The 14,389-nt window shown below is 45.4% G+C and overlaps 1 protein-coding gene and 1 long non-coding RNA gene across 4 annotated transcripts in view; one reads left to right on the forward strand and one right to left on the reverse strand.

Annotated features, from left to right (window-relative positions):
* Window positions 1-8,323, reverse strand: part of LOC136324796 (uncharacterized) — a 73,100-nt gene extending 64,777 nt beyond the window's left edge. The window contains exon 1 of one of the 2 annotated variants that reach the window (XR_010729138.1): window positions 8,198-8,323. This is a non-coding gene — a long non-coding RNA (uncharacterized lncRNA). The remainder of the gene's footprint in view (window positions 1-8,197) is intronic. The other variant, XR_010729137.1, reaches the window with a different exon arrangement.
* Window positions 8,324-8,427: 104 nt separating this feature from the next.
* The window catches only part of ANO6 (anoctamin 6), a 217,323-nt gene continuing 211,361 nt past the window's right edge, over window positions 8,428-14,389 (forward strand). The window contains exon 1 of one of the 2 annotated variants that reach the window (XM_066258167.1): window positions 8,428-8,785. In XM_066258167.1, the coding sequence (XP_066114264.1) occupies window positions 8,719-8,785 (67 nt within the window). In that variant the 5' untranslated portion in view covers window positions 8,428-8,718. The remainder of the gene's footprint in view (window positions 8,786-14,389) is intronic. The other variant, XM_066258168.1, reaches the window with a different exon arrangement.

Raw genomic sequence — 14,389 nt, forward strand, 5'->3', positions numbered from 1 at the left:
TGCAGGAAAGTCAGGTAGCCCTGCGTCAGAGCATGGAGACTGCTAGCAGAGGAGGTGCTGCATTTGCTTTATTCCAAACTCTTCAAGTACATCTCACTTTGAAAATGTAGCAACCAAAAACTTATCTGGATTAGTTAATTGCCTTCAAGCAAGGATACAGGTAACCTGGCCTAAAATTCTCCTTTAAAAAAAATTCTAATCTCAAATTTTTGCCTTCCTACTGTTGGAACCCTCTTTCCTCAGAACCCAGGTTACTGCAGAATCAAAGAGACTAATGCAAGCATCAGAGACCACTTTCCCATTTCATTTACTCCTTTTTCTGTGCAAAATTGAGGTGGGTCTTGGGGAATGACAATGCATCAAGATGGAAACTGGAAAATCAGCCACAATCTGAGTTATATCTTCAATGCTGTTGGTAGAAGCTGGTAAGATAATGAATGCATTTTTCTCTTCCTCAATAAATAAAGAACACAGGAAGGAGTTGGCTTTCATGAGGAAGTGCAGCAAGTTCCAAGGATCCCTTTTTAAGATTCTGAACTGACAAAGCATTTTTAGGCAGTGGGTGAAGAACCACCTTTTGAATCCTGGCCTTGCTGCTTATATTTTTTAAGATTCTGAACTGACAAAGCATTTTTAGGCAGTGGGTGAAGAACCAGCTTTTGAATCCTGGCCTTGCTGCTTATATATTTGCTCTTGGTGCATGAGCCCTGTGCTCTTACCCAGTGAGGGGATACAAAGGCACAGACCCTGGAGTCAGACTGCCCAGGTTCAAGTCCTCATCAAACCGAAAGATCTAGTGCTCAACATGTGGCCTAGTGATCAAACAGTACCAATAATGGAGGTACAGACTGAGAGTGCACGCTTCCTATGTACACAGCATCTTCTAGGATGGATTTATTTTTTATCCAAAAATGTTTAACATGAATCTAAGTAAGGGCTCTTTCTTAACATTCAGGTTACAGGAAATAATGGGTACTGAACAACAGCATTAGGAAAAAAAAATATCCGCAGCTGTTCTGTTCTCTTGAAAAAGTAAATGTCATTGGGGGAAAAAAAGTTGAGGAATATAATCAGATGCACTGTGTGAAATGTGATTGGGGGCTTGTACGAAAAGCCTTGGCCGTAAAGACTCTGAGACTTGAATATGGATTGGATATTAGTTGGTACAAGGGAAATATTCTTAAATCTTTTCATTGTGAATACATTATTTATGTAGGGATGACATGTCATGAGGTCTTCAACATGAGCATTATTCAATGAACTACTTACAGAGAGAAACAAACAGATAAATCAAATATAGCAAAATGTTCACAATTGTTGAAGCTTGGTGGTGGATAAATAGGTCTCTGTTACATTATTCTTTCAATTTTTCTATATGTCTGAGAGCTTTAAAATAGGCATTTTGGAGGAAATTTTGCTTCCACAGCTCCTACCAATACGTTTACCAATACACCTGCCTTTGTGCCGCATCTCCATCCTGAGGGAAGACTCCTTTTTGTGGCTAGTATCTTCATGGCGTACTGGAGCTCATCACTTTCACTCACTTCTTTTTCTCACATTACAATCTTTCCCTCTTTTGGCCCCATACACCGTTCTATCTACTACTGAGCTTAATTATCTTCACTACCCTTAACAGAAAAACTCAATTCAAAAACTTATTGACTACCTACTGTGTGCTGCAGATATGATAATGAACGAAAGAAGAAAGCACTGGTCTCCTGGAGCTCATGTTTTAGTTGGTGAAGACAGATAAAAAACAGAGTAAGTAAACAAATGATGTAGTATGTAAGAGAGTCTAGGTGATAAGAGAAAATAAAGCAAAGTAATAGGGATGGAGTACATGAATAGAGAGGTTCCAGCACTGTTGACAACCTATATGAAAGCTTGTAAAGATAGGGCCCTGCGCCAAGGCAGATGGCTTAGGAAGCAGAGCCCCAGCTAGGTTCCATGCCTCATTTTTTCCCTTTGACCAGGCAGCTTTGTAGACTAGCCATGTTATACAACCATATGGGGTTGACTCTGGTGGTTCTGCAACTTAAATCAGGTGGGTTTGTACATACCTTAGATTTTCCTATAGTTAAAATGGAGAGCTATTGATAGTTTCAGCAGAGAGTAGTATGACCTGATTTACGGGGTTTAAAAAATCACTTCGACCACTGTGTTGACCATGGACTGTAGGGGAAACAAAGATGGTAGCAGGGAAACCAGATAGAAAAATAATCTAAGTGAGAGAGGATGATATCACAGATGCTAGGTTAGTGGTGAAGCTGGTGTACAGTGGCCCAATTCTAGATATACTTTTTAATAGACTTAAAAATATCTGCCAATGGCCTGACCTGTGATGGTGCAGTGGACAAAGAATTGACCTGTAATGCTGAGGTCACTGGTTCAAGGTCTTGCCTGGTCAAGGCACATAAGAGAAGCAACTATGAGTTGATGCTTCCTGTTCCTTGCCCCACCCCCTTTCTCTCTCTCTCTCTAAAAATTAATAAATAATTTTTTAAAAAATCTGCTAATGAAGTGGATTTGAAGAGTACAAGAAAGAGAGAAATCAAGAGATGACTCTGGGGTGGGGGCCTGAGCAACCAGAAGGATGAAGTTTTGATTATCTAAGATGAAAAGATTACAAGTAGACCAGGGTTTGGGAGAAAGATAAGCAGTTTGATATTGAATGTTAAATTTTAGCTGCCTATTAGAATCTAAGTGGAGATGGGTACAGAAGTCTAGAATCCATGGGTCTCAGAGAGTTCTGTCTAAGCCCCTCCCACAGTGAGGAGAGCTGACTGACCTGTGTAACCAATGGCAGAAATGACCATGTGTGCCTTCCAAGCCTGGTTATAAAGGATGTTGTAGCTTTCACCTTGCCCACTCTCTTGGATTGCTCCTTGTGGGGGAAGTCAGCATGGTATCATGAGGATAGTCAGGCAGCCTGCAGACAGGCCCCTGCAGGGAAGAGCAGTGCTCTGCTAACTAGCAGCACCATTTGAGAGTGAACTGTCTTGACAGTGAACTATCTTAGGAGCAGATCTCAAACCCATCAAGCTTTCAGGCCAGAATCTCTTGACTATGCTGCTCCCAAACTCCTGACCCACGGAAATTGTGTGAAATAACACGTTTATTGTTGCTCAAAACTGGTAAATTTTGGGGTAATCTATTATGCCACAGTTGGCATGACTTCTGCTGGTTCTCCTTAGGATTTTGCATTTGCTTTTTCTTCTGCCTAAAACTCCAATACCTCAGAGATTTGTATGTCTTGATCTCTTACTTCCCTCAGCTCTCTTCTCAAATGTCATGCTATGCAGTTAGACAGCAATGTAACAATAAATAACAAATACAGGATGTGTTTCAGATACCCAAGAGATAGATGCAACTGGATTTAGCAAACAATTGGATATGAGGGATAAAATACAGTAGAAGGGTCCAAATGACTCTCAAACTATTGGTTTGTGTAAGTAGTTTGTGCCATTCCTGGATTTAGGAAAACAGGTTTGAAGAAAATGTTTTTTATTTATTCAGTGAGAGAAGGGGGGAGACAGAGAGACAGACTCCTGCATGCACCCTGACCAGAATCCACCTGGCAAGCTCACTAGGAGGTGGTGCTCTGCCCATCTGGGACATTGCTCCATTGCTCAGCAACTAGGCTCTTCTTAGCACCTGAGGCAGAGTCCATGGAACCATCCTTAGCATTTGGGGCCAACTTGCTCCAATTGAGCCATGGCTGCAGGAGGGGAAGAAATAGAAAGAGAGCAGCAAGAGGGGGAGGCATAGAGAAGCAGATGGGCGCTTCTCCTGTGTGCCCTGATGCCCTGTAGGGAATCAAACCCGGGACATCCACACACCAGGCCAATGTTCTACCACAAAGCCAACCGGCCAGGGCCTGAAGAAGAGATTATAAATTTAGTTTTGGAGCTGCTGAATTTGTAATGTCTAATAAATATCCAAGTGGATATGTCTAATATGCAGGTAGATATGCCATTTGTAACACAGAAGACAGATTGGGACTAGAAATATAGATCTTAAAATCAGGGCTAGCTATACAATTTGCAGGGCCTTACGCAAAATAAAAATGCAGAGCCTCTTGTTCAAAGACTGCATGATGTCCATCAGTTGTCAGGTCCCCCTCTCACCAATTTGTAGGATCAACAGACCATGCCCTGACTGAGAGTGGGAAAGTTGGGCCAGGTAGCTCCTCTTCCCATGCCCTTTATGTTCCAAACTGTCCAAGAGATTGCAACTTTTCTGCCAGGATGCACTGAAATAGGAGATGGGCAAGAGACTCATCTCCACTGAGTCATCCTCCAGGTACACTGTGGCACTGCCAGTCTAGGGCAGGAACAACTGCCACCATGCTCTGTCCTAAGGTAACATGGGTATATACACCTGACCTGGCCTTTCTTTTTTTTTTTTTTGTATTTTTCTGAAGCTGGAAACGGGGAGAGACAGACAGACTCCCGCATGCGCCTGACCGGGATCCACCCGGCACGCCCACCAGGGGGCGATGCTCTTCCCACCAGAGGGCGATGTTCTGCCCCTCCAGGGCGTTGCTCTGTTGCGACCAGAGCCACTTCAGTGCCTGGGGCAGAGGCCAAGGAGCCATCCCCAGCGCCCGGGCCATCTTTGCTCCAGTGGAGCCTTGGCTGCAGGAGGGGAAGAGAGAGACAGAGAGGAAGGAGAGGGGGAGGGGTGGAGAAGCAGATGGGCGCTTCTCCTGTGTGCCCTGGCCGGAAATCGAACCCAGGACTTCTGCATGCCAGGCCGACACTCTACCACTGAGCCAACCGGCCAGGGCCTGACCTGACCTTTCTTGCACCCTTGCCCATGTCCCTCCCACGTCCTGGTGGTTCTAGTCTTGAATGGGACAAAGGGGAGGATGGGTGGAGCTGAGGTGCCAGAGGATGGAGGCGCTGGCACTGAGAACCACCCTAAGGAGGCAGTACTGCATGTGAACTCAGACAAGCTCCACTGTGTAAGTTTCATTGAACTTCACTTACAAAGCAAAAATTCAAAGGTAACATGATTAAGAATTTCATGTCAGCAACCACAGAGCATTAAGACCCCAAGCGTTAAGCATTTCAGTGTGTAGGGCCCTGTGTGAATGAACTGTTTGAATGCCTATGAATCTAGCCTTGCTTGGAATAGATAGTTTAGTTATAAGACTAAATAAGTTCTGCCTGACCAGGTGGTGGCACAGTGGATACAGTGTCAGACTGGGATGCGGAAGACCCAGGTTTGAGACCCCAAGGTCGCCAGCTTGAGCGCAGGCTCATCTGGTTTGAGCAAAGCTCACCAGCTTGGACCCAAGGTTGCTGGCTTGAGCAAGGGGTTACTCAGTTTGCTGCAGCCCCACAGTCAAGGCACATATGAGAAAGCAATCAATGAACAACTGAGGTGTTGCAACGAAAAACTGATGATTGATGCTTCTCATCTCTCTCCATTCGTGTCTGTCTGTCCCTATTTATCCCTCTCTCTGGCTCTCTCTCTGTCTCTTTAAAAAAAAAAAAAAAAAAAAAAAAAAAGACTAAGTTCAAAAGGGAGATGAGAAGAAAAGGGGCTTGAGGACTAAAGCCAGAGAAGCCCGAAGATGTAAGGGATGGGCAGACACAGAACAGCCTGTTGCAGGCAAAAGTGAAACTAATCAGAAGACCAATGAGAAGGAGAATACTTGGTCTATGATCTCTGACTTGGAAAAGTGTGGCAAATCCAATAACCTGGCCACATCCTGCTAAGCACATTTTATTTCACAAAGTATTCATGATATAAATGATAATTTTTCAGGGTCATCAGTATGGTTCTTACATAGGCCTATTACCTTGATTATCTTTTTTTTTTTTTTCATTTTTCTGAAGCTGGAAACAGGGAGAGACAGTCAGACAGACTCCCGCATGCGCCCGACCGGGATCCACCCGGCATGCCCACCAGGGGCGACGCTCTGCCCACCAGGGGGCGATGCTCTGCCCATCCTGGGCATCGCCATGTTGCGACCAGAGCCACTCTAGCGCCTGAGGCAGAGGCCACAGAGCCATCCCCAGCGCCCGGGCCATCTTTGCTCCAATGGAGCCTTGGCTGCAGGAGGGGAAGAGAGAGACAGGGAGGAAAGCGCGGCGGAGGGGTGCAGAAGCAAATGGGCGCTTCTCCTGTGTGCCCTGGCCGGGAATCGAACCCGGGTCCTCCGCACGCTAGGCCGACGCTCTACCGCTGAGCCAACCGGCCAGGGCACCTTGATTATTTTTGAAGCATATATCACTCAGTTGGAAAAAAAATGCATGAGAGAAGCTGCAAGAAATAAAATGGGTTATTAAATGAAATAATGGAGTTTACTAATAATAGACTGACAGCTAACCTAAGTAAATAATTCATTTCCCTTCCAGCCACAGACACCTTTTCACATAAAGCCAGCAATGTCTCTCTGCAACATTTATCAAGCAAGAAAAATGTAAACTTTAAAATCTGTGAAGAATTTTAGATGACTCATTGAAACCTGTTGCAAAATCAACCACAAGAGTTTTCTAACTACTTATTAACTTTGAGTGAAGTCTTAGGCCATAAAAACCAGACTATTTGGTGAGAAGAACTGTGGCAGGGAGTTGATGAGACTTTGAGAGTTTGGAATTGGTGGGGGGAAAAGTGTGTGTGTGTGTGTGTGTGTGTGTGTGTGTGTATGTGTAAATGTATTCAGAAACGTCTCTGGAAGTGGTTTATAATATAGCTAAGAACACAGATTCTGGAACAAGCTGTTTGGGTTTGATTCCCAGCCCTGCCACTTACTGCCTGTGTGATTTTGGACAAGTTATTCAATTGCCCTGTGACTGAGTAAAACAGTGGTAATGACTCCTAGGGTTGTTATGAGAAATAAATAACTGAATGTAGAATATTTAGAACTGTGTCTAGCACATAAAAAACACCATACATGCACTTGTTAAATGAAAATTATGAAAATGAATCAGGTAACCAAAATAGCTCCATAATTTCTACTACAGGAGGCCCATCAAGCATGGGAGAGAGTCCCTAAAAGAAAACCAATTTCCTCATTTTTTTTCTGTATTCTTCCATCTTTTCTCCTCCCAGCCATCTTCAGAGTACTGTTTTCTCTTTATATTAAAAACAATTTTCTTTATTCAGATAGGCCTTAAGAAGTATAGTGTTTCCTGGATATTAAATGTAATTTTCTCATGTTTTAAAATGCATACTTATGGCTGTTTTTCCTTTTATGATTAGTCTCAATGCTTTATTTCTTTCATATAAAACATCAAAAATATGTGTATGGGAAAATAAAATGCATAGTAGCTTTAGTGTTATAATAGTTATCATAATTATCATAGTAATTCTGGCACTTCAATGGAAAAAATATAAAAAGTTTCAATGAGAAGTGTTAGAGACACAATGAATATATAATTTCAAATATACCTTCAGTCCTCTTGAGAAGTCAAACTGGCCTATCTAAATTCACCAGCCTTTTTGAAAAAAAGTTCTGCAGAAGGAGGATCCTAGGAACCTGCAGTTTAAACTACGCTATGTGAATTCAAAACAGAAATCCTTTCCGATTTGTTCTTTTGTTCCCTTTGGTCTCCGGGAATGCATTCTTTTACTCTGTGTCTCAATTTTATTTCAATACTTTCTTTGTTTCCTCGGGTTATTACAGTTTTTCACACAGCTTTAGAGTAGAGTTTACATGGTGGAGGTCTTGGGTTTCCTTGGCGGTTCTGACACGTAGGAACAAGCTTTAGAACAGCGGTCCTCAACCTGTGGGTCGCGACCCCGGCGGGGGTCGAACGACCAAAACACAGGGGTCGCCTAAAGCCAAATGGCTAAATGGCTTTAGGCGACCCCTGTGTTTTGGTCGTTCGACCCCCGCCGGGGTCGCGACCCACAGGTTGAGAACCGCTGCTTTAGAAGGTCCAGATGGGCTGCACACTTGGTGATCATCTTGGACCACTCCCTGTGTGTGTGCTCAGCCGGCGGGGGTAGGGGGCGCTTCTCTCCCTTCCCAGCCTCACTTGATGCGGAAATCCTCCGACCTTTTGTGAACATGTTTCTTTGAATCTCGTTACTTTCTTTTGTTGCCTGCTATCTACGAGTTTTGCCTCTTTTCCCTGTACTCTCCCCCCACTCCCTCTTCCCTTCAGCATACTCGTTCCCCCCTTTAGAGTCAGAAGAATTGGCTCCACGTGGCCTTTAAACACGATTCAAACGGGCTCACCTTCAGGGCTCTCCACGTGAGCTGTAGCAGCGTTTTCTCCTCTCCAGTCACAGAAATCAGAGGGAGCAACCCATCTGGGTATTCCTATTTGACCCTAGAACAAAAAGCTGCCTCGTCTGGGGGCAGCGTTTGCGGAGCCCTGTCCCACCCCCGCGCGTTCCCGCCTCGCCCTTCCGCGAGGTCACTCGCGCACAGAGCGCGAGCGCCAGCTACTCCCTGCGGTCCCCAACTTCCTTCTGAGCGCCCGAGAAGCCAGGGAAGTCAGTCGCTCCGCGGCCGCCTCGCCGCGCTCTGGGCATGCTCAGTGGCGAGGGGTAGCCTCGGGCGCTGGGTTTGGATCGGCGGCCGCCTGGGCTCGGCTTCCCGGAGCGCGGGCTGGGCGCAGCGGCTCGCGAGCGGGGAGCGAGACCCGCCCCGCGGTCCCCACCCGGGCGCCGGGCCTGCCACAGCCGCGTCGTTCCGGACCCCGGGGGCTCCAACTTTGCACCAAGTTCGGATCCGCCTTCGGGGGAGCCGTGCAAATGATGGTCAGGGACATTTTGTTAGAAATGGAGCAGGAGGAGGACGACGATGAGGATGGAGATATCGGTGAGCAGGGGGGTCACTGCGGTGGGCCGGTGTGGGGCCCCGCGTCTCCTCCGGAACGCCCGCGCGGGAGGAAGTTGGGGATTGCGCGTGGGCTCTGCACCCGCCGCGGGGGAGGTTGGCGAGGACCCTCAGCCCCTCCCGAGGAGCGCGGGCGGCTCCCGGGCGGGGAGAAGGGAGCCCGCGCCGCCGTCCGGGGGCCGCAATGCGGCGCCGACGACCCCTGGAAGGCCGGAGAGGTGGGGCGCACGCAGGGGCCCCGAGAACAGTGTCTTGATGGGGAAGGGAGTAGCCCCGAACAGTGACGAGAGACACGGAGACGCCGCGGCGCGCGGAAGTCTTGACTCAGAAACAACTACTTTTGGGTCATTTCCTCCGCCTAGAAGCAGCGCAGGGGAACCCTGAGGGCCGGCGTGGGCCGCGAGCCCGTGGGCAGCGGCCGGGGCAGGGAGGGCTGGGCTGTGACCCACCTGAATTCTCCCTAGGTGACAGCGGGGAGGCGGGCTGGGGACCGGGTGGGCCGGCCGGGGAACTGATTTGTGGCCGCGGGCCGGCAGCCTTTTTTCCTCTGCAGAGCCCGCGAGGTGGTAATCGGAGGAGGAAGCCCTTAGGTAGGGTGGACCGCAGGCATTTCCTACGAGTCCAGAAGGCCCCTGGACCTTGGGGGACGCCGCAAGCCCATTCCTAATTAGAGTTAAAAATGCATAGAAGTTGTTAAAGGAATGGCGAGAGCGCTGTTTAACAGTAAATAAGCAAACACAAGGGGTGGAGGAGACAAGGGGAAAGTAATTGGAGTGGAAGGAAAATCAGGTCTCTAAAGAGTGCACTGCCAGGGAATGATGACACTGTGTCCCTCCAGCAGACTGGCAATTAAGTTACCATGCTGGTCTGTTCAACAGACTCCGCCTCATGTTCCTGGATACCAGATCACTTTAAAACATAACAGTTCTTGTTCATGTCCTAAGCCCTGTTTTTCTCTAATTACTTTAGAAAGTAACTCAATTTTAGGAGCTAGGTGTGGTTTTTCTTCCTTTCACAGCCTAGGCATTGCTTATTTTTTTATTTTTCTCTGTTGAAATATAGTTGACACTTAACATTGTATATGTTTAAGGTGTGCAGTGTGTTGATTTGATACACTTATGTATTGAAAAATGATTACTACTGTAGCATTAGCTAACACCTCCATCACTTACCATTTCTTTTTATGTGTGTAGTGAAAACATTTAAGATCTACTCTCTTAACATCTTTCAAGTATATGACAGAGTATTATTAACTGTAATCACTGTGCATTAATTAGATCCTCAGAACTTCCTCATCTTGTACTAGAAGCTTGATCAACATCTCCCAATTCCCCTATTCTGTTTCTATGAATTCAGCTCTTTTAGATTTCACAAATCAGTTATATCAGGCAGTATTTGTATTCTATCTCTGATTTATTTCACTTAGCGTACTGCCCTCAAGTTCCATCCTTGGTGTCACAAATGGCAGGATTTCCTTCTTTCTCATAGCTGAATTCTATTACATTGTCTATGTGTACCATATCTCTGTTCATCTGTAGTCAGACAATTAAGTTGTTTTATATCTTGGCTGTTGTAGTCACTGTTCATTTAGATTCACAGAACTTGATAACTTTCTTGTTGACCAGGGACAAATTGAATAGAGGGGATTTTACTTTATGGTTCGGCTTACTTGTCATTCAGTTAAGAACAACTCTTATTAGGTACCCATCCTTATGGAGGGAGCAAAAGTATTTTTCTTTTGTATAGGGGAGAAAACTGAAGCTCACAGGTGCATCGCTAGTTAAGGTTTAGACCCAGGTTTTCTGATAATCTGTGCAAGACCTGCACAGATTAATGGATTTTCCGCCTAGTAACTCCAGCTTGTCAGATAATGTGTAATGCTATTGTCAGGCTTTAGTAGTAAATCATGAATATATGAAAATATAAATCATAGGAGCAAACTTTAATAAGTTATAATAAAATTAGCAGCCTGTTTCATTGGAAAATCCTCGTTTGTTATGGTGCTGAGGTGTCACTATTTATATTGCGTATGGTAAATAAATAATGGTTAAAACCCAAATGGAAAATTAAATAAACAAGACACTCTGAGCTTTGTTTGTCCTGCAGTTTAGAAAGAAAACTAACTTGGTCTAGTCTGTACTTACATGATGAGGCAGCATATACTTTATCTTAAGTGTGTGGCAATAGGATCTTTTCATTTATAATTACAGGTGCAATCAATGCTAGTTCTATCGAGTGAAACAGTGTAGATATATTTAAAAACAATTTTTATCTCTGCCCTTCGTTCATCCTACCCTTCATAGGGTACTAATATGAATACCTTAGTGTGTATAGGGATCAATTCAACATATTTTCTGTCAAGAACAAAAATCTTGTAAATATGTCTCAGCAGTTTTTGGTTGTTACATAAATTTAATGTGGGTTGCAGTGATTTTGTATTAAGAGAAAATGTTTACTATGCCAAGGTGTAGTTTATGTCATTGTGACAATATAAGCCTTTTAAAAAGTTACTAGGAGTAGGCTGATAGTATACAGCCTTTTGTGAAATAATTATAATTTCCAACTATGGGAGAGGAGACTCTGGTGACATGACTATGATTTTAACCTCTGCTTCTAGTTTTGTAATGTAGGGTTGTGTTAAAGGGCAGTGTATTTCTCCTAGTACTTGGTTGTCACTCTTAATAGTTGTATAGTAACTTAAAATCCACTCAGGTGCTGAAGATTTCTATGAAATCTTTTTATAAATATTAACTTTACAATTCAGAGCAGGAGAATTATTTTGACATAAGTTACTGGACAGAGCAGGAGAGTTATATTGTATACGATTCTTTTTTTTTTTTTTTTTTTTTTTCATTTTTCTGAAGCTGGAAACAGGGAGAGACAGTCAGACAGACTCCCGCATGCGCCCGACCGGGATCCACCCGGTACGCCCACCAGGGGCGACGCTCTGCCCACCAGGGGGCGATGCTCTGCCCATCCTGGGCGTCGCCATATTGCGACCAGAGCCACTCTAGCGCCTGGGGCAGAGGCCAAGGAGCCATCCCCAGCGCCCGGGCCATCTTTGCTCCAATGGAGCCTCGGCTGCGGGAGGGGAAGAGAGAGACAGAGAGGAAAGTGCGGCGGAGGGGTGGAGAAGCAAATGGGCGCTTCTCCTGTGTGCCCTGGCCGGGAATCGAACCCGGGTCCTCCGCACGCTAGGCCGACGCTCTACCGCTGAGCCAACCGGCCAGGGCTTGTATACGATTCTTGATAAAACATCTGTCAACAGCTAATTTGCAAGAGACAAAAAGAAAAAAGCACTTTTTTTTTTTTTTTTTTTTTAGAAAAAAGAACTTTTAAAACTAGATGTAGCCCCTGGTTACATCAAAGAGGTGTTTTGCATACATACATGGAAATGTGTGCTCTCCTAAACTGGGATTGACCGATCTTCCTTCCTTTCTTTTTCTTTCTTTCTTCCTTCCTTCCCCTTCCCCTTCCCCATCCCCTTCCCCTTCTCCTTTCTTCCTTCCTTCCTTCCTTCTCTCTTTCTTTTAAATGAGATTCTGCTTGCTTTTGAAGAACTTTTCAGTGACTTGAAGCAAAAAGATTGCCTCCTTGTTTGGCATGAACCAATCTAGAGAATCAAAGATGGTCGTAAGTCTTACTGCAGGCGTCTTTTCCATATATGCTTAATTTATGGCCACCAGAAATTATGCCCAAAGGTTTGCGAATGAGGCAACTTGTTGGTATGAAAGCATTTTTGAAAAAGGCCACTTATTTTCTCCATGAGCTTCAAAACAACCAACTACAGATGTTACAACCAGGATGTAGTGGCAGGAAATATTTGGCCAGCAGCCCTGCTGCACGAGTGCTGGTGGGTGGAGCTTGTGTGTCAGCGGCTGTGTGGCTGGTGTGTAGAAGAGGCTCCTTGGCCCCCCCTACTCCAGAGTACCCTCCACCGCCCCCCCCCAATTATCAGAGAATTGAATTCAACATCTTTTCCTGTTGATGTAGAAAGTGATAGAAACAGCTTTTGTAGCCAGAATGTAGCTGTTGCATTTAGAATGCTGTTTTATTTTGTTTCTAGCATTTCTATGGTTCAGACTTTACTGAGAGAGGAAAAGTGTCCTCAAAGAAGAAGGAGGTTACAGAAGCAAGTTCGATAGTTCAGGCAAAAAGTTTTTGGTTTAGGTGGTTGGCTGTATTGCATTCCCAGGCTGTTTATGGAAGAGTTTACTGTCTGAGACCTGTAGCTAATGGTCATGTCACTGGGGTGGGGGTTGGTGGGCAGACGGAAGCCTATTACTGCTGAGAGATGTTGCTTCAGTTGAACCTCGCAGTTGGTTTTATTAGCTCCCTGTTCACACGGTCTCGATCACCCCACCACCTACTTCATGTTTAATCACCTGTAAATCTTGTCCTAGCCCCAGTTTTGCTTAAGCAACATTAACTGAGCAAACCTGCTGTGCGAGGTGCAGGGTTAGATCCTGTGCTGGGTGTTGGGTAACTGGAAATGAGATGCACCTTTTGGCCAGGAAGAGGTGGGTTCCATGCCATTATTGAGGTAAAGATACAACCATGGGCGAAGAATGGGAGACAGCTCCACAGGAGGGATTAGTGGGCCAGGTATCGCAGGACCAGGCAGGTGTGGTGGCATAATCAGAAGGAGATTCAGGAATTCCAAGTAGTTACCTGGGGTGAAGGGAGCAGTCACAAGGCTGGGGATGTTGGGAGGGATTGCACCACGAGAAATCTTCCTCACGTTTTAAGGATTTTGGATTTTACTGTATATGTAATTTGTAGTCCCGGAAAGCTTTCAAGGAAAGGAGTGCTAGGATTGAATTTGTCCTTGGAAAGTTCTTTGTGACAGCATGTTGAAATGTGGGTTGGAGAGAGGAGATGGCGGAGGTAAGCATTTCCAGTAGTCAGGTTCAGGAATGTCTGCAGGGGGTGGGGGTGGGGTTAGAGTGGTAATGGGATTAGAGGTGAGTCGGAGGCTTCCGAAAAGTCAGCCTCTATAAGGTCTCACGAGACCAATTGCTTCCAGAAGGCAGAGAGGAGTCCTGGATGAGCCTCAGACTTGAATTGAGTGATTTAGGTGGAAAGTGGTGGCCAGAGGAGGAGGAGAACAGGTTTGCAGGAGGGGAGAATGTTCTATTCTTCCAACAAGTCTTTCGCATTTCTCCTCTGCTTTGGCTGAGACCATTTCCCTTCCTTGTGATTCCAGACTAACTTCCTCTTTTCCCGGTCTTCCGGTCCTGTCACAAACCCAGAAAGCTATTTCTGATCCTCCTAGCCCAAAGTGCCCACCAGTGCCTTCTCACACCCCTGATTTTTCCATTCTACCCGATTAGCTGTCACCTTGGAATTTGTCTTTGTTGTTCATTGTTTTTGCATCAATGATCCCCACAACTAGAGTATAAATTTCTTGGGGACTGGGACATTTGGGTTTTCTAGTGATCATGCAAAATAGCCCAATGTTGTAGTCATCCTATTGCTATATTAAAAAAATATTCTCTCCCCCCATGTTTATGGCAGCATTGTTCACAGTAGCAAAGATCTGGAAACAGCCCAAGTGTCCGTCAGTGAACAAGTGGATTATAAAGC

The sequence above is a fragment of the Saccopteryx bilineata genome, chromosome 2 (assembly GCF_036850765.1).
Source record: "Saccopteryx bilineata isolate mSacBil1 chromosome 2, mSacBil1_pri_phased_curated, whole genome shotgun sequence".
Lineage (NCBI taxonomy): Eukaryota > Metazoa > Chordata > Mammalia > Chiroptera > Emballonuridae > Saccopteryx > Saccopteryx bilineata.